The sequence below is a fragment of the Mauremys reevesii genome, linkage group 1 (assembly GCF_016161935.1).
Source record: "Mauremys reevesii isolate NIE-2019 linkage group 1, ASM1616193v1, whole genome shotgun sequence".
NCBI lineage: Eukaryota > Metazoa > Chordata > Testudines > Geoemydidae > Mauremys > Mauremys reevesii.
The window spans coordinates 60,364,177-60,391,893 of NC_052623.1; the positions used below are offsets into that span (position 1 = coordinate 60,364,177).

The 27,717-nt window shown below is 42.6% G+C and overlaps 1 protein-coding gene across 1 annotated transcript; it reads left to right on the top strand.

The window, feature by feature from the left end:
* Positions 1 to 682: 682 nt before the first annotated feature.
* On the top strand, positions 683 to 27,319 carry DHRS12 (dehydrogenase/reductase 12). Its single transcript, XM_039520405.1, has 10 exons — positions 683 to 856; positions 3,145 to 3,278; positions 4,590 to 4,672; positions 6,456 to 6,548; positions 9,178 to 9,259; positions 20,270 to 20,331; positions 21,176 to 21,280; positions 22,330 to 22,420; positions 23,583 to 23,720; positions 26,668 to 27,319. The coding sequence occupies exons 1-10, from the start codon at positions 801 to 803 to the stop codon at positions 26,781 to 26,783; spliced, it is 960 nt and encodes a 319-aa protein (XP_039376339.1). The 5' UTR covers positions 683 to 800; the 3' UTR covers positions 26,784 to 27,319.
* The last annotated feature ends 398 nt before the right edge of the window (positions 27,320 to 27,717 follow it).

Sequence of the window (27,717 nt, forward strand, 5' to 3'; positions counted from 1 at the left end):
GTATCCACGCATGGCTCTGATGGTAAGAGCCAGGCAGGCAGCTGTGAGGAACCGAGGCATGGATCTTCCACCTGCCCTGGGCTGGGGGGCTGAGGGGCAGGGACACTGGGCAGGGGGCTGCTTGGGCCCTGTGCCCAGAGCACATGGAGTGTCCCCTGTGGCGCCCTACAGCTGCCAATCCAGCTTTTACTGTGGCCGGGCTGCAGCTCCAAGCTGCCCCTCCCCCCCAGCTGGAGCCATGTGGGGGAGAGCCCTGTTGTCAGCTGTGGGGAGCCTGTGTCCCTCCAACTGCCTCAGCAGAGGGGCTGGGAGGCAGGGACACTGGACAGGGGGACTTGGGGGAAGGGACATTTGGTGTGACGGCTGGGGGGCAGCAACACAGGACAGGGCTGCTTGGGCTCCTTTCCCAGGGCAGAGGGAAGGTCTGCCACGTGCCTCTATAAGCAAAAGACCCCAGAATCGGGACTGTCCCTATAAAATCGGGACAGCTGGTCACCCTAGCCTGGCCCCACTGCAGAGCCCTGCAACTCCGCGGTTATCAGCAGAGACCCGCAGGGAAGTTTTGCGGAGGGGCGGATGGGATGCGGAGACACGTGTGTGTCTGGGCGCGCAGCTCTCAGCGACAAGAGCCCGCCAGCCGCTGCGCCAACAAGCGCCCCGACAGCGGCGGCGCAGGCTGCGGGATCGCGCAGGGAGCTGCGGGCCCGGCCCGGGCGCTGCCTGCCGGGGCGTCTCCCGGCCCGTCGCTTATTTAACCCCGGGGGCGGGGCGGGTGCTTACACAACGGCCGGAGCGGCGCCATGTCCTGGTACCGGAGCGCCGTGTGGTTCCTGAAGGGGCTGCGGGAGTACACCAGGTACCGGCCGCGGGGGCTGCCCGAGCAGGGGGCTCCCGCTGCCAGCGGCCGGGCGCACAGTTCGCGCCTAGCCCCGAGCCTGCCGGCGGGCACAGCTGGGCTCCTGGGGCTGGCCCCGGCTCCCGCCCGCGGGCTTTCCAGCCTGAGGGCGCCGCAGTCCGGGTGGGGGGCGGCGGCCGAGGCCCCGTTGAGCGCCCTGGCGCTTGGCTGGGTACAAGCCGGTTGCCTCTGCAGCCTGGGTAGGAAAAAGCTGCCCCATGGAGTCTCCTCTCCCTTGCTGTGCCCTGAGCCGGCCCTTCGGGTGGGATTGGCTGCTTGCTTCACGGGGGCGCCTTGGCAGCTCTCATGCAAGCCAGGCAGCAGGTGGGGACCTGGGTTACTCCTCTGTCAGAGGCACCAGCGAGCAAGGTCAGCTTGGGTTGTATCTGGCTGACTGCGGTGCAGATCTGGAGTTTAGTGTGGGGGTTTAGCTGCCGAAACCATTGTGACCTGGGTGCTTCAGAGCATAGATTAGGTCTGCAGCTGTAAGGACTTTGGTTTGGCATGCTGGGTGTAAGTGACAGCATTGTGGATCATCACATTGTCTATGAAAACTTTCATAGACAATCAGGTTTGGAAGGGACCTCAGGAGGTCATCTAGTCCAGTCCCCTGCTTAAAGCAAGACTAAACCCTAGACAGATTTTTGCCCCAGATCCCTAAATGGTCCCCCTCAAGGATTGAGCACTCAACCCCACGTTTAGCAGGCCAATGCTCAAGCCACTGAGCTATCCCTCCCGCCTAGAACTCCAGAAACTCCTTCAGAACTCCACAGGTCTCTTCATAGATCAACCTGGAAATATGCTACCCCTCTCCACCCCACATCAAACCACGTGACAAATAGCCAGCTTTGTAATACCCAGGGGTGGCTCCAGGCACCAGCACCCCAAGCGTGTGCTTGGCCACTGGGGGTGCTCTGCTGGTCGCCGCAATGGCGGCAGGCAGGCTGCCTTCGGCGGCATGCTTGCGGAGGGTCTGCTGGTCCCGTGGCTTCGGCATGCCTGTGGGAGTTCTGCCGAAGCTGTGGGACCAGCGGACCCTCTGCAGGCAAGCTGCTGAAGGCAGCCTGCCTGCCGTGCTTGGGGCAGCAAAATGCCTAGAGCTTGGGATGTTATCGCAAAGCACTTTCCAATGGCACTTTATCACCTCCTTCCCTTAGTCCTTTACTGCACCCAGATATAATGAATTTATTGGCAGGCTGCGGAGCAGATCTTGCATAGGGACTGCCACTCTGGCTCAGACTGAGGGATATCTGCTGCAGGATCCTGTCTCTAAAAGTGACTAGTATCAGCTGCTTCAGAGGAAGGTGTAAGAACCTTGCAGTAAGCCGATATGGGATAACCTGCCCCTGACGTAGGTCTCTGCCTGATCTCTCTAATAAGAGATGTCTTAACCCTTTAAATGTGAAGTTTAATATCCCATCTAACATGTTGTTTGCCATTAATTCTGGCTATCCATCTAAATGTTCAGTCCTTGCCAAATCTTGCTGGGTTCTTGGCCTCAGTGCCTTTCCATGGCAACCAGTTCAATCACATTGTATGTGAAAAAGCATTTCCTTTTACTGGTTTTGAATTTCCTACCTTGTAATTTCATTGAATGCTCCTTGTGTGGGGTCAGGAAGGAATTTTCCCCCAGGTCAGATTAGCAGTGACCTGAAGGGGTTTTCACCCTCCTCTGCACAGTGTGGAAACCGGTGAATTGCCAGGGTTATCTGGATATATCTCATTTGATCATTTCCCTGCCATTGCAGGGACCTTGAGTGCTAGTGCATCTCTGTCCCTCCTGTTCTCTGCCTGTGTCACATAGTAGTCTAATCTCCCATGGGTCTCATTTACTTCAGTCTCACTTGAGTGGTTGGGTTTAGAGTGTGGGTGCTAGGTGGTGTTGGGGGGCCTGTGAGATACAGGCGGTCAGACTGGATGATCTAGTGGTCCTTTCTGACCTTAAGTAAGTGTGTGTGTGTGTGTGTGTGTGTGAGAGAAAACACACGCACATTGTAAAACAAATTTCCTGTCTGTGTATATTCTTATTCACATATTCTTGCTGATCAGCGCTTTTAATGTTGCATCAAAGACTCCTAGAGCAATAGATGGGGACTTATTTATTTTCTTTAGCTTTCTGATAAATATAACAAGTAGTTAAATTGAGTCCTTGTAGTGGATCCCCTTTTTCTTTCTTCCACTGAAGACTTTGTATTTTTATGGATACAATATATACTGTCATTTACAAGTCACTTAATTGATTTATTCAGGGGTGGCTATGACTCTGCGTCCAAACACTTTGTTCCGGCAGATTTGGAGGTAAATGTAACCGGAAGATCCTTCATGATTACTGGAGCAAACAGTGGTATTGGCAAAGCAACTGCAACGGAGATAGCAAAGAGAGGTGAGATAAACAGTGGTTCTCAATCAGGGGAACATATACCCCCAGGCGTACGCAGCAGTCTTCTAGGGGGTAGTCAACTCATCTAGATTAGGGTTTCTCAACCTGGGGATTATGAACCACAGAGGAGTCACTGGACAGGTGTGGGGGTTCACAAGTGCATGGCTGGAATTATGGGGAGGCAAGCATGGCAATTGCCTGGGACCCCATGCCACAGGGTGATCTGCAAAGCTAAGATACATGCTTCAGCCCTGGACAATGAGGGCTCAGGCTTCAGACTCTGAAAGAGGTACAGTAGTCTGGAAAGGTTGAGAACCACTGAGCTAAACCAATGTTAACCTTTTTGGGACCTTCACAACGTGTGATAGAAGTTTAACTGGAAAAGTGTTCATCCTTCTGAATATAGAATTTTGCTTTTCAAGACATTCTAGCTCCCATCTTCAGGGGTAGGATGTTTCATCTGAAAAATGACCCTCTTCAGAGGGGCATATAGGGGTTTGAGCACCTTGTATGGTTCTTCGGCAGCTCTTACCATGAGAACTGGTCATGAAACAAAAGTAACAAGTGGAGGGGAGCCACGAAATATTATGGGGTTATATCTAAAGGTCTCCATCATTGATCAAGACAGCGTTGTCCTAGGCACCGTACAGACAGGGTAAAGTAAGACAGTCCCTGCCTCTAAGAATTTATAGTCTTAGGTGTGAGGAGACAACAGATAGATAAGACCAACAAAAGGAGGGGAGTAGTGTTTGGTACAGTAGTCAGCAGTATCTGCACACTAACTGCCTTACTTGATTGCATGCAAAAATTTCAACTGCTATTCTTATACCAGCTATCTAGAGTGCAGCATAACAGGCTGCCCGAGGCAAGTCCAAATTGATGTGGTCACAGTGCCAGTATTCAACACAGGTACAAAATGGACTTCACAATTGAGAGACAAGATGGGTGAGGTAATCTCTTACTGGACCAACTTCTGTTGGTGAAAGAGTCAAGCTACAAGAGCTCTGTGTAACTCGAAAACTTCTCTCACCCACAGAATTTGGTCCAATAAAAGATCTTATGTCACCCATCTCGTCTCTCTAATATACTGGGACCAACATGGCTACAACAACACTGCAAACAATTCACAATTTGATACAGTCGTATCCCACCCCATCCCTTTTTAAGCTTGTATGATTCCAGAGATATTGCTCTGGGGATGTATGAAAACTTGTATTTAAAAACATCAAATACCATTTTCTTAGTTTTACCTTTCTCCACACCCCTCCACTTCACACCTAATTGTTAATTGTGATTCTTATGGAATTCCACCAGGTGGCACACTTCATCTGGTTTGCAGGAATAAAGAGAGAGCTGAAGAAGCTAAAAGAGAAATAACAACAGAAACTGGTAATCAGGTGAGTTTAGTATTAAGAGGTTTTTGTTAAGCACTTTACCAGCAGTAAGACTTAGAAGATTTTATAAGTAGGCACCTTCATAAATCGGCAAAATATTTATCATTCTTTCTAATGGCTGCATTTGATGAAGTTTAATTTCAGCAGCTGATGGTTTTGATTGTTCTTCTGCATTGCAGAATGTGTGGGTGGGGGGCAAGGCTGGTACACAGGATATTATTCAGGCCAGTGATATTCTTGTACTTTCTCTATTTTTAATATGTAACTCCCTACAGTTTACTATATGGCTGAGGCTTTTTACAGTTAATGTGTATAAAGCACATGCACATTGCTACTGTAAACATTCAGACTGTTACCTTCCCAACCCCCCACAAAGTTGATCCTAACATGTTTGCCATTAATTCTGGCTATCCATCTAAATGTTCAGTCCTTGCCAAATCTTGCTGGGTTCTTGGCCTCAGTGCCTTTCCATGGCAACCAGTTCAATCCCATTGTATGTGAAAAAGCATTTCCTTTTACTGGTTTTGAATTTCATGCATTTGCAGATTTTTTCCATCTCCTGTACAAGATGGAGAAGAGATGTCTTTGAGGACTAGGAAAGTTCCAGTTTATCTCACACCAGAGGAGCTGAGACCAAAGAGCAGGAACCCAAGCAGTACGAAATTGTTAGAAACAGAAAGTCAGATGTTTGATTCTAATCTAAATTAAGGACTCTTAGTGGATTTGAAACACACTGGTCATGTGTCTCTTCTCATGCATTTGCAGATTTTTTTCCATCTCCTGTACCTATGGTGTTCCACCCCTGCCTTTCCCTGACAGTTCTTCACACCTGTTTGTATCATTGTTCGACTCACCCTTGTGACTGCTTTTAATGTTGCACCACCAATTGTTCAGCAGTGGCACCTCTTCCGTGGTGCCAGCAGCATCTTCCTGTCTTTTGCTGAGAGCTCCATTTGTGTTAGAAAGTGATGTGGCTCTTGACCAGTGTGTTTAAAATCCACTAAGAGTCCTTAATTTAGATTAGAATCAAACATCTGACTTTCTGTTTCCAACAATTTTGTACTGCTTGGGTTCCTGCTCTTTGGTCTCCGCTCCTCTGGTGTGAGATAAACTGGAACTTTCCTAGTCCTCAAAGACTTTTGGACTTTTGAGACACAAGCAGGTCAGCCCCATGTTGTGCCCCCTTTACAATGTTACATTCCAGTTGCTGATTAGAAGAAAAGCAGATTACTCCCAAATAAATAGCCAAAGAGCATTTATTTAAGATAGGGTACTCTACTGTAAAGGCCATGAGAAAATATGTAATTTTTGAAACTGTTACTATTTTTCCCAACTCTGAGAAGACAGTGGGTGACTAGTAATTCAGTCAAATGATATTTTCAGAGAAGCATAATTACAGGTGAGTAATGCTCTTCTGTAAAGATACCTAATGATTACATTTCTAATTTTGGAGACTACAAATTCTCCTCTTATGGACGAACAATGCACCCATACAAGGCAGTTTCATGTTATATTTGGGGAGAAACATGGGGGCACATGAAGGGAAAACTTTTGATGCAAGTAAAGTCTCTATATACCACAACACTCTAACTTCTGAAATATTTTCTCCTTAGCATATCGAAAGTCATGTGTTTTAAATTTACTTAGATGAGTTAGTATGCAAATTCCTTGCCAATACTATGTTTGTAAATTTGTGTTTCACATAGCATAATGGAGTTTCATGTATGCATGTTAGAGGAAACTGACTTCCCATATTGGTTGTAATGTAATTCCTTTTTTGTTTTAGAATATCTTTTTGCACATTCTGGATATGTCTAATCCCAAGGGAATTTGGGAGTTTGCTGAAAAATTCAAGACTGAACATAAGTTAAATGTCTTGGTAAGTTTGCAAGTTTAAATTGTACCTCTTTTGGAGTCTCTCATCTGTACCTCTTCATTTAATAGTCTAACCTCTCTAATTCTGCAGGCTTAATTTGTGTATAATCCTGCTGCAAAAATAATTCACCTAGTCCACTTCTGATCTTGTCCAGCTCCTTTTCATATACATAGCTTTGATACAGAAAACAAGAGAAATCTAACAAGGTTGCAGCCTTCAAGGCCCTGCACAGCTTTGCTTCTGTATGTCTCTTTGCTCTCATTTTCTCTTGTTTCCTCTTTCACTCCACGGAAACAGCCTGGCGAATTCCCTTATTATTCTACTCCCATTCTCGTGTCTGATGATTGGTTGGCCCAGAGGAGACCAAAGGCAGAGGTGATGTCTAAAGCCCTAGTTTTGCACCAATGTCCATGTAAATGAATCCCGGCACAGAGCCCTTTTGACTTCAGTAGAACTTTGTGTGCGTGCATAGGTCTATCCAAATGGATGCAGTTGCAGGATCAGGACTTAAGTTAGTGCAGAATATAGAGGCAAGTAGGTAGTGCCACTGACTTGAAACCTTTTCATGCCCTCTTGTTAGCTCTTTCTCTTGCTCCTCCTTATCCTTACTTCTGAGTTTGGCCCAAAGAGGAGGATGTAAGCAATAAGGGGTGGCATAGAAGAAAGCAAAAAGATTAAATAATAAGACACACAGACACATCAAGATGTACACATGTCTGCTGAGTGACTGTGATATCTTGTCATCCTTGTCCTTCCTATCTATTTCTGTTCATGTTTATATCTTGCTTTTTACTAAAGCTTTTTGATACGATCTCACATGACCTTCTCATAAACACACTAGGGAAACACCACCTAGATGGAGCTACTATAAGGTGAGTGCATAACTGGTTGGAAAACTGTTCCCAGAGAGTAATTATCAGTGGTTCACAGTCATGCTGGAAGAGCGTTACGAGTGGGGTTCCGCAGGGATCACTTCTGGGTCCAGTTCCGTTCACTATCTTAATCAATGATTTAGATAATGGCATAGCGAGTACACTTATGAAGTTTATGGACAATACCAAGCTGAGAGGGGTCACAAGTGCTTTGGAGGATAGGTTTATAATTCAAAATGATCTGGACAAATGGGAGAAATGGTCTGAAGTAAATAGGATGAAATTCCATAAGGACAAATGCAAAGTACTCCACTTAAGAAGGAAAAATCAGTTGCACACATACAAAATGAGATTGACTGCCTAAGAAGTAGTACTGCGGAAAGGGATCTGTGGGTTATAGTGGATCACAAGCTAAATATGAGTCAATGTTATAACGCTGTTGCAAAAGAAGTGAACATCATTCTGGGATGTATTAGCAGGAATGTTTTAAGCAAGACACAAGAAGAACCTTCGCTCTACTCGGCACTGATTAGGCCTCAACTGGAGTATTGTGTCCAGTTCTGGGCACCACATATCACAAAAGATGTGGACAAGTTGGAGAAAGCCCAGAGAAGAGCAACAAAAATGATATAAAGGTCTAGAAAACATGACCTATGAAGGAAGATTGAAAAAAAAATTAGGATTGTTTGTTCTGGAAAAGAGACAGAGAGGACATAAGAGTTTAAGTACATAAAAGATTGTTAAAAGGAGGAGGGAGAAAAATTGTTGCTCTTAACCTCTGAGGATAGGACAAGAAGCAATAGGCTTAAATTGCAGCAAGGGTGGTTTAGGTTGGACATTAGGAAAAAATTCCTATCAGGGTGGTTAAGCACTGGAGGTTGTGGAATCTACATTATTGGAGATTTTTAAGATCCGGTTAGACAAACACCTGTCAGGGATGGTCTAGATAATACTTAATCCTGCCTTGAGTGCAGGGGCCTGGACTAGATGACCTCTTGAGGTCCCTTCCAGTCCTATGATTCTATAACCTTCATTGCTAGTGTCTTCTGGAATACAGCCCTTGGGACAGGGGCTGTGTCTTACTGTTCAAGCACCTGGAACAATTGCTGGTGCCAATAGAGTGTGAGAATCACAAATGGAGTGTTTGGAAAGGGCAGGTTGGGGGAGTAGCAGGAAGTGAGCTGAGAAGTAGGTAGGGGCAGTTTTCTCTAGGGCCTTGGTGGGGAGGATGAGAAGCTTGAACTGGAGCCAGAAGGTGAAATGAGCCAGTATGGGGAGTCACACTGAGAAAACACACATTACCTGCACACCACTTGTTAGTTCTTAACCAAAACATGGTAAAATGTTAATGACTTTTCACTGGTACAAAAAATCAAACTTAGAATACATAAATGCATAGCTGTGATGATGTGGAGTCATTTGGATCTTTAAGACAAAACTGATACAATAAAAAAAGAATGTATGGTAGTTTAATAGTTATGCTCTGCGAATCACACATTACTTCATAGTTTTTGGCCTTTTTGCACACAAACTGTAGTAAGGCACCATGATGTCTGATGGCACTTATAATCTTGTTTGTTAAGTTAATTTTATCCGCTAGATTTCAATGAAATGCATTACGCTTCCTTGTGAAGATGGTTTTCACACAGCAGCTTCACTGTAAGTGGCGGATTATGATAGCTGGAGTTGCAATTTGCACACCCTGGTGCATTGAAACATGTGTGTGTATGGCTTTTTTAATACTGAGCTGTGTCTTGCAGATCAACAATGCAGGCTGCATGGTAAACAAAAGAGAACTAACAGAGGATGGACTTGAAAAGAACTTTGCTACAAATACCTTGGGTGAGTACAGCAATCTTTAGATAAGAGTCTAGAGTACTCCTGTGCATCTTTTTTTTTTTTGTTTATAGAAAGGTATAGTCTCATGTAGTTTTGCAGGATATGCTTTCTTCTTGCGCTGAGAGAGTAGGAGGATTAGACTCATATTGCAAAATTTATGTAACTTGTACAGAAGGTTTGTACTTCTCAGGTTTCTCCCATATGCAAGATATTCTCATATTGACCCCATTGTTTGTTTGTTCATTGCTCTGAGAATAGCATATAAGAATTAAAGCTAGTTAAACCATTTTGAAATTTCAGTGGAAAATTTTCCAATTGGCTCTGCTAATGATACTTGGTGTAGTGCCTTTTTTGCAGGATCTGCAAGACACTCTAACAGCTGTCTTGGGGTTCAGATGGTTCTTACAAGAGTCAAGTGTGTGTCTTTTAATAAAGATTACACATTGGTATTGTGGCAGCACCAAAAAGCTCCAGTTGACATCAGGGCCTCAGTGATACAGAGCAGTACAAAAAATCCCCACACACAAAAATAGGTAAAGGTTGAAGAGAAGGGATGCAACACACAGGCAGAGGGACTGGGTAATGCTTGGCAAAGGCCATGAGTTTCATGTGGTGTTTAATACATTATGGTGAACTGGTGGGGGGAATGTAGGAGAATGGACAAAGAGTGGGGGGGGAAGGGAAGAGGGGGCACTGAGGGTGAGGGGCAGAAGAGGTCTGGCAAGCAGGCAGTCAGAGGGAAATGTCCAGATTTTAAATGAAGAAAGTAGTCATCACTGATGTTCAGGGGGCTGCAAAAATAACTCCTGCAAAAGGAAGCATTGGATAGTAAGTGCTTTAGTGGCAGCTGGGAGGGACCATATTTTTTAATTCTGTTCGTACAGCGCCTAGCATTACAAGATCCTCGTCCCTGATTAGGGCCCCTAGGTGCTACAGTCATACAAATAATGAATAATAAGCATCCCTGGTGGTTGACTCTGCCAGGAGTTCTGTGTCCCACCCTCCAAACCTCTGTCAGTAGGGAATGGAGTTGGGAGAGTTTTGGGCCACCCAGATAGGGTCACCTGCTCAGTTCTGGATCTGAGGGGTTGGAGGTAGCGAGCCCTGGCTGGGCCTTACTCTTAGCACTGTTGCTGCTCTGTTTCTCTGGCTCCTGCTTATGTTTTTGAAAATCAACATTTGGGCAGCAATGTCTCATACTTGACTTGCATGTCAATGAGATTTTTGGTTTTGTAAGTCTGATTACATTCATTTGGTTAACATTTTTCAAAAATATAGGAGCTGATGGAGGGAATGTATTTTTCTTCAGCTACACTTTCCATACTGTTTGTTCAAAACTCAAAGCAGGTTTTATTTCTGCTTCAGATTTGCCCTGGATCTACTCTATAATAAAGAATAAAAGCACCTCTGACCTTTCTGAAGAAATTCTTTCAATTAAACTAGTTTAAACCCCTTGCGCTTTTTCAAACAGTTCAGTAGTTCACTAAGATGCTGTGGCTCCAGGTACAAGCACACTGAAACAAACACAGCTGTTTGAATGTGAAGTTACTTTTCATTAAACTGCAAACTCATTGCCATAAAACACATTAGTGGATCAGCTAGTAGAGATTTGTATCTCACACAAGTAGGGTAAACTGCAAGTCCACCGTACGGCATAGATTCTAGTTAACATTTACAGTGCAGAATACAACTGTACATATGTCTAAGAGGCTGTGACTCTGAATTGCCTGTATTTTGTGGAAATTGGAACCATGCATCCATTCTTTTAGGAATTAATAGTGTTTAAAACAGGGGTCGGCAGCCTTTCAGAAGTGCTGTGCCGAGTCTTCATTTATTCACTCTAATTTAAGGCTTCGCGTGCCGGTAATACATTTTAACGTTTTTAGGTCTCTTTCTATAAGTCTGTAATATATAATTAAACTATTATTGTATGTAAAGTAAATAAGGTTTTTAAAATGTTTAAGAAGCTTCATTTAAAATTAAATTAAAATGCAGAGCTCCCCAGGCCAGTGGCCAGGAGCTGGGCAGTGAGTGCCAATGAAAATCAGCTTGCATGCTGACTTCAGCACATGTGCCATAGGTTGCCTAAACCCTGGTTTAAAATCTTGCCTTACTTGCAAGTATCTCATCTATCTTCCCTTAGTGACCTGCTTCTGCCTTATCTCATCTGTCCCTCTTAGGTCAGGTCTAATGAAGCAGTCTACGGTTAATACCTGTGTAATTGTGCAAGACTTCGAGACATGACAGGATTTAAACATTTTAGAGCCAAGTCAGCGTGCCATATCTGATATCTAGATAACATGTACATCAGTTGTGGCATTGTCTGCCTTGGGGTCTAAAACATTGTGAAGTCTTTAAATCCAGGTTAGAGACATTTCTCCTTTTCTTATTTTTTTTAGAGTCCTGGGACGTATTGTATAAAGGATACTAAACATTTTTTTAATTCTAATTGAAAACAGGGACTCTAAGTGGTGTGCATAATATAAAAATATTGGCTACTGTAGAAAGAAAAGGTTCTGCACCATATTCCTTTTTTCTCTCCGTTCCTCAGATTTTTTTCATCTCACCAAGTTGTTTTTAAGAATTAAGACTTTAATTCTAATTCACTTCATGTGCTGTACGTTGTTAGAAAATGTTAAGGCACAGCAGGTGTGTGAAGCAAAAGAATTACTGTTCCTTAGTAAAGAGCTCTGAGTCACTGAAAGTGATCCTGAGGAGAATAGAGAAGTCCCCAAATTGTATTTATCTAAAGTTTGTGTGCAATGGTAATCCAAGAACTTTCTAGTGTTTAATTAAAAAAAAAAAAAAAAAGAGAGAGAAAAGCAAACTGTTTTAGGCTGGATACTGGGAATTTTGAAGTCTGTCTTTGCAGTGTAGTATCCTGCCTGTGTATTACATAATCCAGCTTGTGGTTGTTTGGTTTGCCAGACTTTTCCAGATTTGTTTTGTTAATGTTAAACCTTTTCTGTTGAGGAAAATAGGGTAGTCCCGTAGCTCTTTATTTCTGTAAACGTTCATGGCAGTTTACAGAACAAACATGTGATCCTTGCTGCAAAGACCTTATGACCAAGGGGCCTGAATTCACATTTCAGTGTGATTATTCCTAAGTAAGGACTGATCATGTGAATACTAGTTTCGAGAATTGGCCATACTTTTCTACATGAGCGAAAGCTGGCAGGGCAAAGGGAAATAGGGCATGTCAGTGGGCAGAGTGCACACATGAGCATAATTGGGTTTTGTGTCTTGATGGCTTTTTTAAAAAAAGTTTCTAAGCTAAAATTGTTGTTTTTAAGCTTGTGAGCAGGGACCATGTCTTCCTATATGTTCCACTAGTATAGTGGGACTGTGGGCACTACCACAGTAGAAATACTGTGTGGTTCATTGTAGTTGTAGAGCTGTTGTTGCTCTTAATACCTTGCCCCTTGTTACCAGCTAGACCACAAAGAGTTAGTGCTCTATTTACTGGAACTCAACTGAAGTACAAGAATAGAAGAAGGATCAATCTGTAGTGACTGCTGTGCAGCTATGTGGAGTTAATACTGTAGTATAGAAAACAGTACTTACATATGAGTGTTAAACTGACTGCAGCAATTAACAAGTCATATTGATTTCCTGAGATTGTGCAGATGGTAGGGGGCACTTCATAATGGTTTCTTGTGTAGCAGCATATGTACATGGAGAACTCTTGTTGCTTTTGTCCTTTGTCTCAGATGTGGTTGAGCTTAAATTTTATCCTAGAGGTTGGTGTGGCCATTTTGTTAAGGAGCTGCTGCACTGATAAGCAGTGATTTCTTCAGATATGACATATAGGCTTCCTAGTCAGCATTTGCCTTTTTTAAGCCAGCCACTGCAAGATGATTATCCCAGCTGACAGTGTTCAATCCATGTGTATAAAAGCTGTTAGTGGAGGCGGATGGATAGAGGACTCAGTACTGTTTGCTCGTTGGTGCATTAAAGATAATCTTTCACAGTTGAAACAAGGCCTGTAAAGTACTGGAACAAGGGAAGTTCTTACTTTATTTTTACATGTGTCATCTCTTCACTCCAGTATGAGAAAATAGTGTATTTATTCATTTTTATTGGCACTTGCTGGCCAAGGGAGCTGAGAGGAGATGATCACAGAATACAGTACGTCTCCATTCCTCACTCCAACTGAACCTAAACCCTCTTGCTTCACTATCTTTTTTTTTTCTTAATTTAATTGTTCAAGCTATTCTTCTTAATTTAATTGTTCACATCGGTAAAATGGAAATACTTCCCTGCTTTTGTAAAAGATGAAGTCTAATATTAGAGTGTTGTTGTCAATAATCCAGATACCTGCAAATCCACTGCCTGTATCACCTCCCTACGTATCAGGGCAAAGAGAGCCTTTACTGAGCACAGCTTTGTGGTATAAAGGAAGTGTCAACTGGTGTCTTATCTTTCGCACACGTTCCACATTGTCTTTTCACTCTGCTTTCTTGTGCTGGGCCCTCAAAGAATAGTGTATTAAAATCTGGAATTCTGATTTCCTGCTTGAGAGAGCTGGCTTGTGGCTCTCTCCTCATAGGGGACTGTATAAACAAGAGGCCTCAAAAAGATAAACCGTTCAGGGAAAACCTTCAGTATACTTCATTTAAAAATACTTGGCTGTGGCAAAAGCAAGCCCATTAATTTTTTAACAATGAATTTACCAGATGAATGACCCATTGAAACCTGTATAAGCAAACGAGATTATTTTTGTTCCCACTTTTTTTCCACAGTTGAAATAACACTGTTGCCAATATACTGCAAAGGCTTCCTAGTCAGATGGGGAAAACTCCATTGAGTGTGGTGTTGGCTACCTGCCATTGTCTGAATGTTAGAGGATTAAAAACTTCACCAACAACTTAACTCTAGTTGCCAAGTAGAACATCAAGAGAAAACTATTCCAGCATGCTCCCAGGACATTTTGGTCTGCAACGATTGCATCATCAATTAATTTAATGTTATAAACAAGCAGCAACTTTGCACTTTTTTCCTCTTGCAGAAGCCCTAATTTACTTTATAAATCAATTTTGAAACCCAAGATTTTTGGGTCATTCTATACAAATGCAGTACAGCAGGTAGGAAAGAATATTCTCATGTACAGTGTTCCATATTCTATCCTGGCGATCTTAAACACTTGAAGTATGTAAAAACTGGTTGTTTTAATCAGTAGCGCATTAAAATGTTGACTTGAAGGCATTCTTGAAATCTACTTTCAGGACACTGGCACTTGGGCTGATGCACATTTTGTTTAGATCCACAGTCTAGCTCAGGATATATTTTTGTAGCATTGTGTAGAAAGAATTAGTGTCCTAATACAACATAGTCTTCTAAAACACTGCTTGGGAGTAGCTTTCCCACTGATGTATTGCTGTAGAATTAGTGCGATCTGCAGTGACTGAATTTCTGCAAGAATTTACAAATCGCATTTCAGCAATACTATTGTTTTCATCAGAGTGCCTTCAGCTTCACAACAGGTGAATTGAAAAATAATTTGATTTAAAAATTAAAATTGAGATTTTTAAACCAGCAAAATCTAGGCTATTGACATTTCTTGTTTCCATAAGAAATTCTAATTTTAAACACTAGCCTTATGAGGGTCTCTCAATATGATCACAAAACACTGAGCATTATGACATAGAGTTTTACTGCTGTGTGTTTAACTGTGTGGAATTACCAAAATAGGAGAGATGCTAATTAGAGCATGATGTCAAATTACATAAAATGATGAGAGGATCTCAGAGTAATTGGGGCAATTATGGAACATACCACTAGGGAATGTGTGGTCATATTTTTTGTGTTTAAAATAAATGTGTGTATGTTTTTAAAAAGGTAAAATATATTGTGTTTTTACTGACATACCAACTACTCTGGAATGGCAGTGTGTAACTCACTGAACTTCAACCTATATTATCTAGCTTCTCATGTGAGCCGTTGCTAAATGGTTTCCAAACATGAGCTGTGCTCATTTGTCTACTTGTTGAAAAGGATGCAATAGGAGTACATTATGCACCATTGATTATTGTGTGAGCTCAGTTTACAGAAATAAAACGAGTGGATTTTCCCCAAAGAAATACCCAGACCCCTATGTTTCTTTTTAAAAAGAAATGTGTCAATGTGTTGACAACTCCACTTTAACTCCAGAAGGCATGACCAGCTACTGCTGTGACAAACCTCATTTTGTGGGACAGTGCTGTGGCTGGCTTAATTTTCTCTAGACAGTTTCCACTTCATCAGAGTCCAGTCTGATGTAGGATTTTTCTCACCCTGTCTCAAGATGACTGGCCTAGCATTTGCTAACAGTCTTCACGCGCTGTCACTTGCTACCTAATAAGAGCCTGAAGAGATCTTAATAGACTCTGGCCTCTCTTGTGGCACTAAGATTAAAAAATAAATACATCTCCCTTTTGGACAGAAGTATGTAACCTGTTTCTAATACAATTCATTTCTCCTTGGTGCCTTCCTTGAAACTATAGTTTCTTGAGTTAGATGTGGATACACATTCCAAAATACTGCCACAGCATTAAAAGCTCTAGCTCTTTTTAAAAGAATCCTCTTTTGTCACTGAATCACTGCCATCCTTCTGAATGAATGAAAAGAGCGAGGGATATAATGTGGATAACCACCTGGTGGATCTCTTCTACTTTATATAGGACCTCCTCTAAGATGGGGCATTAGATATGCAGTATTCAGTGGTAGTAATTTCACATTGCACTTTCTGTTCACCATCTACATTTCACTTAAAAACCTGTTTTGTGCTTTTTCTTAATCATTTTTGGTTTGTTCAGTATTTTTACTCATTTCTCTTAATGAATATTATTAATTCCTATAGTTCTTGGTATTGTTTATACATTATGTATTCACCAAGTTCACTTTAGTTTTGTCTATTTCCCTGTGCCTGTATGCAGAAGTCTGTTGTGGGTTATTTGTATATTTGGGTAGTGGCTTTTTTTTTTTAAAGAAAACATAATAGATGGGGAGTTAATATTTATTAATTAGGAAAGTGCACAATCAACTCAAAGTTAAGTTTCAGAAATTTCACCTTGCTTTTCCTTAATGGTGGAAATCTTGATCAATCTTTCTAAATTCTGTTCCATCAAACTATAAAATTCTAGCAGTTATTTCTCTGTGGAGAAAGTAATGTACAAAATATTTAAGGGGGGGATATTTTCCCCTCATTTCTTTTAACTACTGTTATGTGATTCGTAATACTATTTTGCAAGACAGTATAACTTTTATTCCCATTTATTCACTCTTCTCTCCCCCCACCCCCAATCACTCGATGGAAATTTTACATCTATATTGCTGTCAATATAGGCTGTAGCCTGTCCACAATTGTAAAATATTTGCCCTATAGCATGCGATCGTGTAACAAAACCCTATTTGATTTTTAGCTGAATTTTGTAGACTAGCTTGGCCTTTTGTGTTTGTACATAACAGTCAAGCTGTATAAGAATTTTTTATTAAAAGTGTGTGGGTTTAAAATAGTGGAGACTTCAACTAGAAGATGCACCAAATCTTTATTCCTTGTTTTAATTATTTGGAGGTGAGCTATTGCTCTTAACAAAGCAGTCTGTGCCAGCTGGAGTGAATATTATCCACCACACTTCTGTTAAAGTGCAGAGTAATTGGTATCCAGATAATTAGGCTTGGGACACCAGTCCCCAGAGAATTACATAGCAATGGCTGAAGATCAGAGTCTTTTGAGGCCTGACCATTCCCATCAGTGTGTTTTATGTAGCAGCGTCTGTCTAATGACACCTGGAGCAAAAACTTTTTCACACCTTACCTCAAAGCAAATGCACAAGGGAACAACAACTCATTTTCTGTTTTTGCAGACTATGATCTCTACCTTTTTTTGTGCTTTGTTTGCTTAATTCTCATATGAAATTCTCCTCTTAAACTGGAGAAAGATAAATTAGGGTTCGAGTGGGTTTATTATTAAAACTTGTGTGATGAGCCCACCCTTTGTCGCAATCAGTCTCTCTAGCCTTCAGGATTCATTTCTCTCACAAGGCTAAAAGAACACTTGCTGGACTGAAGGCCTTGAATGGTGAACAACATTCCTCTTCATCTTTGTACCTCTTCAGAACTTGTCTCCAGGATTAATTTGCATTTTTACAACTAAATTAAGTGTTAGCAGGTGTGCTGCACCTCAGGATTTTGGGAATGAAGTCAGTTTATCCAAATTTGATCTTCCTTTGAATTTGCAGAGTCCCTATCAAAATGCAAGTTTAAACCAGGATAGTGGGTTGTATTAGAGCTCTGCTTACCTCATTGGGAACAACCAATGACAATCAAGAGATCTTGCTTTGCTGTTGTTTTTTTCAGTCTTCCAGCCCCAGCAGAGACATAAATTCTCGTTTGTGACATTCTTCCTTACTGACCACAGCTTCTGCTTGTACTTTTTGCTCAAGACAGACTGCGCTAACTCAATGTACATTCACTTAGTTTGATTTTATTTTGTGTGCTCTAATTATTCACGAGGGTCCAAATGAGTATAGGAAAAGTTAGATCTGTTATGGATGGACAAGGGTACTGAGCAGATTGCTCAAGCGGAATGTAATACTTTAAAATTCTGTAACATGTTGATCAATGTGCTGTATTGCAACCTTCATCCACAAGTGTTGAGATCATTCTGATTTGCAAAGAAACATGTTTGTCTATATAAATAGTATATTCATGTGAAAATTGTTTATTTTCATAGAACTGAAGAACCAGGGTTAGGCCTTGTCTACACGGGCACTTTACAGCGCTGAAACTTTTTTTGCTCGGGGGTGTGAAAAAAACCAAACACCCCGGGGCGATGCAAGTTTCAGCGCTGTGCACCAGCACTGTCAGCTGTGCTCCAAGCGCTGGGAGCCACTCCCCTTGTAGGGGTGGGTTTTTGTTGTTGTTTTTCTCTCCCAGTGCTGGTGCCGTGACTACACAGCCACATGGGTAGTGAAGACATACCCTTAGTTGTAACAGCTGTTCTGGGGGTGCTGTAACTCTTACTTGATACAAAGCCCAGGTCTGCCATTGAAGGGCATGGTGGGGTACAGGGTTTTGTTTGGGTTAAATGACTAAGTGTAGACTAAGCAAACAGTAGTTACAGTATTGTAACACTTTCAGTTTAGGGAATAAACAGTTTTGAATGCTTGTCTTTACAACCTAATATTCTTTCAATGTAGTTTTTTGTGTGTAACTTTCATCTTTTTAAAAATCAAACAGAAAACAAAACAAACTCTATGTTGCATCACACTGACACCCACCTGGTTCATCCAGTTAGAAGCTGTAGATCCACCTCACAAACGCTTATGGAATAATTGGTAGCAGTAGTTTGTCCTCTATGTGGACCAGCTCCAAAGTGGGATGAAACACTTTGCCAATGAGTTTCACAATGTTTGCTAACAGCAGACGGGAATCTTGGGTTCCATTCCAGGCTCTGGAGGGGAGTGTGCTCCACTGAGCACAGACTCTTCTGCCTGGTTCCCTCCAACTGGTCCCTGTCCCACTCTTCCCTGCCTTTTGCTCCTCGTCCCAGTGTCCTCATCTCTACAGTCCCAGTCAGGGGTGATTCTAGGGCCAGACGAGCAGGGTGGTCGCCCTGGGTACCAACTTCCAGAGGCCACTGAAATGGTGTGATGCTGGGGTGTTCTCTCTATTCATATTTTTGCTCCACTCTTTGTCTTTGCTCCACTTTGATTGGCCAGCCACTTTTTTGGCTTACCTGCTTGGCAGGGGATGCCAAAAACGTTACTGCCCTGGCCAGCAAAATGGCTTGGGCTGCTCCTGGTCCCAGTCGCCATGATTTTCATCCATTCCTCTTGCCCAGCTAGTCTATCTTCTCCCTCCTTTGCCAAAACTCCCAGTCCTGGTTTCCTCTGGCCTAGGTTCCTGGTCCTAATTTAATTCTCTTGCCTTTCCTCCACCCCCAGTCCATTGCATATCCTCTCTCTGCATTGGAATCAGGCAGAATCAGCTTCCTCTTTACTGCCTGGGCATCAACCGTGTAGAGCGTTGAGAGATAGGCTCCCTACTCTCAGTTTAGGTCCCTGTTTCTGACATGGCCTCCAGCAGCCCAGAGCTGCAGGGAAAAACCTGCTCAGATACAGGCTGGAGCATGCTGCCCACTGAAGATGGAATATTGGAGATTTTAGGTGTTGTCTCGCAAGTGTTGTCTGAGCATTTGCGAGCTGTGATTCCTAACCCTTTCTCTCTTGCCCGCCAAATGAAAGCATGTAACTTCTCCAAATTTGGGTAGATTTTCACAGAGATGGCAAAAGGCAAATCTTCAACTCACAGGCCACTCACTGCCAAATTTGAAGTTCCTGCTTTGAAGCATTAGGGCACTAGTGCCTCTCAAATAAAAAGCTCCAGAATTTAAACTTGGCAAAACATGTTTTTCCCCTACTTTTTTTTTTCTTGGAAACAACTGAACTGTCTTCGGGGGCAGGGGGGGACAAAGAAAAACACCCCTGCCTGAGGCAGGCACTTAAGATTGTAAATGCCAAACAGTTAAAATTTGGCAAACTTATCAGCAACTGAAAGCAGGATTTTATAATGGGAAATGTCAGGCAACCTGAACAGTCAGAGAGAGACACTCCCCCTCATTGTAAATGAGCAGGCCGTTTTCTGCATAATACTCAATTGCAGTAATTGGAATTTGGGTATTTAAGTTATTTTAGAGGGAGAAAGTAGAAATGTCTGTCTGCCACAGTTGAGAGTTGTCTCTGTCATGTTTTTCCCCTAGTAAACCGTATTGTCTTTAGAATTATGACTAGAATGTTGCTATCAGTCTAATATTGTATATAAAAGACTTTTTTAAAAATCTTTGTACCCTGAATATGTCTCTGTAATGATGAACATGGAATACATTTTATTCATAATTTGTCAATTCAGAGAAGCATTAAGACTCTTTATTCTTTATACCAAATGGCCAAGAAATGGAGGGTTTTTACATATTAGTCAGTAATTTGGAGGAACTTGTTTTTGATGAAATGTTTGTTTTTTCCTTTCTTTTAGGTACATACATTCTCACAACTGCTCTGCTGCCTTTGATGGAAAAAGAAGATGATCCCAGAGTTGTGAGTTTATAATGCTCCTTTTTTAAACTGTTGTCATTACTACACTCTTTGTGTTTTGTGGTAATGCTTCTTTCCTCTTTGATTGTGTACATGTTTCCAGCTCTGGTACTAGTTACCCCTCTGTCATGTGCCTAGCACACTCTTAGACTCTTATCAATAGTAGTCGTCCATTCAAAATTTGAGTTCTGTCCTGCTGTTTTGCAACAGCTTTCTAAATGGTTCAGGAGCTACAGTGGCCGGTGAAGTAGATCAAAATACCTTATTCAGAGATAACATGGTGTAGGGAAATAGCTATCTCCTGCAGCACAGTAAAACACCTATACCAGGAGTGTAGGGTTAAAGTTGTCTTCTAGACTTTGGTGCAAAAGGGGACATTGTATTATGAAGCATTCAATATTTATACAAAATAATTGAAAAATGCTCTAATAAATGAGCTGCCACCTATATTTTAAGGTTTGCTGTCTTGTTACCTGCCGGGATTAGAAATGCACATCAGGCCTTTTAATGTGCCTGTATCTAAATAAGAAAAATTGATGGTCCTGGATCAGTGAATTAAAAAGCCTATCCCTGTTCTGTCCCTTTATTAGTGATTGGGATAAAAGCATGAGCAGGTCCCTAGTGGGGCAAAGAGCATTTGAATGAGGATCTGCTCCATTTTTTACTTTTACTTTGTCAGCTCTCAAGGTACGCTTTCTGGTACAGGTGTGATGGTCCCCTTCTACAGGCACAGTGTAAAGAGTAGAACAGAAAAATCTTGCATGCAGTGTGACTTCATTAGTGGGCCTTAAGACAATCTTAATGAATGTGGGGGATTGGCTTTTTACATTCACTTAATTTATTACAGATAATTGTCTCTTCAGGAGGGATGTTGGTTCAGAAATTAGATGTATCTGATTTGCAGTCCGAAAACGTAACATTTGATGGTACTATGGTCTATGCCCAAAACAAGGTACAGTATGTGGATTTGAAAGTAAATCCTATAACTTGGATCAGACTGACTGTGTGATACAGCTTCCTTTAAAACAGGCTGCAAATCGGATGGCTTTTGACATGGGATTGATCTTTTCATTGCATCTAAACTAGATATAGTGCAGCATGCAATGTTTCTCCTCAATACTGTTCATTTCCTGCTGAAACTGAAATGTTGCATATTACAGTAAAGATTAAGGAGAAGCTTGAGGAGGGGGTGATCCTTGCACTTTGTGAGAGCAATATGAGTGTTCAGTTTCACCCAACCCCAAAAATTTTATAGAAGGGGTTGAGTGGAAAATTTGCCTGGATTAGTGTTTTCTTTTCTCATTCCATTTCTACCCCTATATTTAGTCTGCAGAAAATGGAATTGGTGAATGAAACCTTCCTGAACTTACATTAGCAAAAAGCTTTAATGACAAACAAACCAGGGTTAATACCTATTGCTGCGTACGTAGGTTGCCTTTACCACTCTACAGTGGTGTCTGACAACATTATTTTGAAGAGCTCTATGTAGCTTGAAGGCTTGTCTCTTTCACCAGCAGAATTTGGTCTGAGAAAAGGTACGACCTGGCGGGTAGTGATCGATCTATTGGGGATCGATGTATCTCATCTAGAGGCGAAAGATCGAACGCGCTCTCCGTCGACTCTGGAACTCCTCCAAGGTGAGAGGCAGAAGTGGAGTCGACAGGGGAGCGGTGGCCGTCGATCCCACGCCGTGAGGACATGAAGTAAATCTAAGTTGATCTAAGATGCATCGACTTCAACTACCCTATTCTCGTAGCTGAAGTTGCGTATCTTAGATTCCTCTCCCCCTGCCCCAGTGTAGACCAGGCCTAACATTATCTAATGGGTTGCTGCTTTTCCCAGTATGAGTGGTACAGGTATTTTCTATATTGTCTGCCACCTGGTAATTGCAGTGGGTTATGGGTGTATTGGAAGCATTTGGGATTGGCTACTGGGAGACAGGGTAACGGACTAAATGGATCATTGCTCTTTTCCAGTATGGCATTTTTTGTTGTATCCTAGAGACAGCAAGTAGTCTTGACAGAACAATGGGCTAAAGTGCACAAAAACATCCATTTCTCTGCCATGCATCCTGGCTGGGCAGATACACCAGGTACAGTCTGCTGAGGGCACTTACCCCTTCCAGTCTTACTCTAAAATTGAATTGTAATATGACATTACTGTAAATTTGTATAATAGGTCCACCGATCTGTTCAGTTTAAATTTCTGGACAGTGGCTGTTTTAGAACCCTCTGCAGTTCTGTTTTACAGGGAGTCTGAGATCAGATGGAGCTGGGGGATGCAGATCTGCACTCTAGCAATTTCCCCCCCACCCGACACTCTTGCTTCAGAATCTGGGCCCCCAGTGATGTCACTCTCCCTTTCTGCTTTGAGCTTGGAAACTACCAGTTCCAACTGTGCACTTCAGTATCTTGTATTACTCACCCACACCACCCCTGTAGTTCAACCCTCCAATGGACTTCAGCTTTTTCTGCCTTGTTAAGGGAATAGATACATGGTGAAGGATTTCCACCCTAAGTCAAAGGACACTGTCTAGTCACCTTCCTTTACTTTTACATTCTGTAGAAAGCAGTTTCTTAATAGGCTTCAAAATATCCCTTTACAAATCTAGGGGCTGGCCTGCCACATAGGGAGCTCCCCCAACCCCACTGATCATGTGACTCTCCACACCCTCCTGCAATTTTCTGCTGATTGAAAATATAGGCTTCATCTTTCCTTGCCCAATGTGTTACTTCACACTTAAGCAGTTTAAATGCAGTGCGTATAGCTTAGGGAATATTATTTTCCATGTCTGCTTTTTTGCCACGTGTTTATAAAATAATTCAGAAGACTACACTGGTTAAAGTCGGTCTCATTATTTCTAGTAGTCCTAGTCATAAAATCAATGAAAATGAGAACTAAATCCCCAGATGTTTCCACCATTTGTTTTCTCATGTTCTGCATCCAGTCAACTTCGAACAGGGTCAAATAACAGAACTGGGGAACACCTCTCGTTTTGATTCTTATTCTCTCAGCCTTTTGACTGTCTCTGTACACTTTAGTCCAAACAGTGAGAAATGTCCGGTTCATCTTTTGGCAACCTAACATCCCACCACAATAGTAACTCTGCCATCCATGGGACAATAGTGTCTCCTTTCCCTGATCTTAAAAGGTCACTGCTTTTCACACTACTATTACCATTTTAACCTTTAAAAAACTCTTTTTAGCAAAAAGCCTTGATTGACTCAACACCCTTTCACTATTCTTCACTGTAGCGGTGAGATCAGCGATGCCAGAGTTCTATGAAAAGATGAAGAACAAACTACGCACAGAGGCTCAGGGAGCCGATACAGTAGTATGGCTGGCAGTCTCACCTGCAGCAGCTAAGCAAACAAGCGGCCTGTTCTTCCAAGGTAAGGTGGCAGTTTCATACACTGAACCTGAAGGAGGAGTGCTATTACTGCACTGATTGTACAATTATTGGCTTTGCCAAAGGGCCAGAGTGGTGGAGGGTTAAAATAGTTCCTGCAATTGTTTGTAATGTGTGACTCCAAAGGCCAAGCACAGTATTGCATAACTAACAGAACTAGTCAAACTGACAGTATTTTGCTGGTCCTGCCCTTTCGACCAGCTGGCAATAATTGGATAAAACATCTGGGTTGAAGCTGGCTCTGCACATGACTAGGCAGAGACGTGGCAAAGCAAAGTGAGCCCGCAGAGATGTCCGATGGACTCTTGCCTTCTGTACAGAGGAGTTGCATTCATTTTGAGGGCACTTGTCTCCCCTTTTTCTCCTGTTCACATTAACAGTGCCCAGGTGCCAGTGCACACGCATTCTTTCTGCAGCTCTGTGGTGGACTTACAGTCAGGATTGTTAGTGTGAACAATGCAGACTCTGAGATGAAATCTAAGTGCAGCTGGGTTGGTGAACGGGGGTGGGGGGTGGGAATTAATGCAGAGGAGGGTGGGAAAGGGCTTTGAATGTTCCCATTCTGCCACTCACAGTAAGGGCTCAAGCGGGAGTGGTTTTGTGACACCTCTGCTCTCAGGGCAGTGGAGATCTATGATGTGGGAGACAGGCCAGAGGTGGGGCCCCTTTTCATAGAAAGCCCCCTTCTCCCCCGGGTGTGACGAAGGCCTGCTTTCAACCTGTACGCTCAGTCCGGGGCATCTGGAAAGTTTGGACCCCTCCTCTCCACAGGTACCAGACCCTCCCTAAGTCAAGCTTTTAATTAAAAAGTTGGAGATTTTTACTGTCCCTCACCCCCCAAGAGCAGTAAACTACAGGCTTGAATCAACTGCCCATAAACCTGACTGGAATTTCTTTTCAGATGGAATCATTTGTCTGTGGTGCATGCACAAAATGGAACACACACAAGTGTTCTGCCTCATTGTAGAGCAGGGGTAGTGCCACTTCCTCCCTCTTATTTCTATTGTCTGCTCCAGCCACGCTTCCTGCTACCTTGTCGTCATCACCTCAGCCTGGCCTAGCTTGCCCTACAGCCTTAGCAAACAGGCAGGGGGACTGGAATCCTCAAGGTTGACCAGAGCTGTGTGTTCCTGTGAGCTTTGCACTGGGCAAGGCCACAGCTTTGCAGAGGGGAGCAAAGATTCTTGGGTTGGCCCCCAGTAACAGTGATCTCCATTTTGTCATTTGGGGAACCCTGGGACTCAGTGGCTCAACTCTGGGAAAATCACTTTTTTTTTTTTAAAAACACTCTCGGTACCATCACCCCTTAGGGTCAGGCACAGCGCCCCCGCTTCCCCTCTTGACTCTGAATCACTTGCTGTCTTAGTTGCCTGAGAGCTATTTACCAACCCACAATAAAATACCCCCAAACTGGATTAATATGCAGCTGTTCTGCTTTCATTCTCCTCCTGCTTCTTTCACCTTCCTTATTCTGTTCAGTTTTGATAGAGCAAACCCCAGTCAGCTTTTTTGCTGAGGAAGGGAAGGGAGCTGGGAGTAGGCTGTCCTAAGCTCAAATAATTCCTTCCCCTCTGCTAATGAGACTTCACAGGACAGTGCGCAGGCAGGCAGGAAGCTGTTTCCTCCATAGCTTTGGCCTGGTAGAGTACTACCAGTTCCCAGGTATCCATGTAGGCTAATTCTCAAACATTTTTCTTGCCCCCTAGTAGTATTGATTGCTTCACCATAAGGAAGAGTGAGTGTGCCTCTTATTGTTTGGATTTCTGTGCACAGCCTAGGTTGAACAGATGTAATGCTGTATGTACACTGATTTGTTATGCTAACTTCACAAGAAACTGACAATTTTCACCTTTCTGGAAATTCTCCTCTGAGGCAGGCCCCTGTGCTTTCATGAAAATCTTCCACTAGAGCTCAGAACAGTGTTTGAAACTGAACTCTTCTGCAAGGATGGATGACAAACCTGTAGCTGTCCACAGCTTCCTGCTTACAGCATGGCTGCTATAGCTATGGTGAAGTTGAGCTGTAGAAAGCTAGTTTAACTGGCCACTTCAGAAGTTGGACTTCACTAAACATATTCTAGCAATACTGCTGAAGGAGAAATACTCCAATGCACAGTAGTGATTTGAAGTCGCTTTTTAAAAAGCGAGTCATTACTAAGTCATTGTGTTAAGGCAAAGACTTAGAGCTTCTCTGGGAGTGGTATGTAATTAGTTAATCAGGAACAAAAATTTAGTACTGTTCCTTGTGGTCTGGTGCTCTACTGGTGTAGCTGTGTGGTCAACTGAACCAGGAAGCTCAGGTTCATGCAACCAGGCAAGGAATGTCTTATTGTGCAAGTTTGGTTCTCAGTCAAAATGTAAGCCAGTTTATTCTCTTGAGAAAAGGCTGAGCGCTTAACAAGCTAATTCCATAGAGCTAACACTAAGCTCTGTATTTTAAGGATAAAATTAGCCCAATTCCATACTGTGGAAAAGCTGCAACCGTGCAAACCCCCATCCTGAAAACAAGGAAAGCCACAGTTTGTTTTGCTGCTTGAAACTGGGCAAAACTCCACCTATGCAAATCACTGCACTGGTACAGCTACACTAGTGACTAGAATCAGGGCTAATTCCTATGTGGACAGGGCCTTCCTTTTTCTAATGTCTGGCTACAAAAAGTCTAATCTTATCTATAAAATCAGCCTCACAAGGACAGTCCTTTTGGGTACCTAATTCAAAATGAAATTGGTGTAAGTACATTCTGTTTAAAAAATTACTTAATTTACTAAAAGTACAGTATTTAAATGTTGCAGAAATCCACAAGGCTAGATTAAACTTTTGGCCTCAATCATTTTGAGCACAGGTAAAATGCATGGTGGTTTTGGTCTGAGAGATGTACTTTGTGCTGGGAGAGGGGAAAGATTTACTTTTTTTTTCTCCTCCCCCCTGCAGACCGGCAACCTGTTTCTACCCACTTGCTCTTGGCCAGAACATATTCTTCACCAGAGGAGGAAGAGAAGCTAATAGAAGCTTTGGAAGAGCTTTCCCAGAAATTTAAACCCACTTGATCATGGCTTTAGGCATTTATCACTACTCAACTGAAAAGAAACGAAGCTTTGAATTACAATACTAGCAGAACTGTATTAATGTGTTACAAATGAGTTTGCTACAACTAATAGACTTAAGTAGAATCATAGTTCACCTTTTATAACTAACATGTTGTAATGCAGGCTTTCATAAGATAGGCAACTGCATGATAGCTTATGCTATGAATTCAGATTTTGCTCCCCTGAAGTCCTACTGCTGTCATATCATACATTAAGGTACATTCACCTTGCTTCAGGTATGTACAGGAAACAGCAGAAGGAGGTATTTCAGTAGTGGGTTGCTCAATGTCCCTGTAACAAGCAGATTGTAGCCTAGCACCCTTACTAATTAAAGCTCTATTTCCTAGTGACTGCCCTATAAACAGGTGGGGCTACAATCACTTAATTCAGGAGTAGGTACCCCTTCATTTTTAGTGGCACTCACAGTGCCTGGGTCCTGGCCACTGGTCTGGGGGGCTCTGTATTTTAATTTAGTTTTAAATTAAGCATCTTACACATTTTAAAAACCTTATTTACTTTACATACACTAGTTTAGCTATATATTATAGACAGAAAGAGACCTTCTAAAAACATTAAAATACAGTACTGGTACACAAAACCTTTAAATTAGAGTGAATAAATGAAGACTCGGCACACCACTTCTGAAACGTTGCTGACCCCTGACTTAGTGCTTGTTTAGACTTCAGCAAAACCTAGAGAGTGGCAGTATTCTCCCCTTGCACTCACAACTCAGCCACTGCTTTATAGCAGCAGAGGACTGGTCTATAGGTAAAAAATAAAGGTCAGAAGTGCTTGGGCATTAGGCAGTGCTTTTTCCAAGACCAGAAGTGCTAGACGGCTGTCTGGGAAGGCTATTATAGTCCTTTTCAGTCTGATTTTTCTAAATGATCTTTTA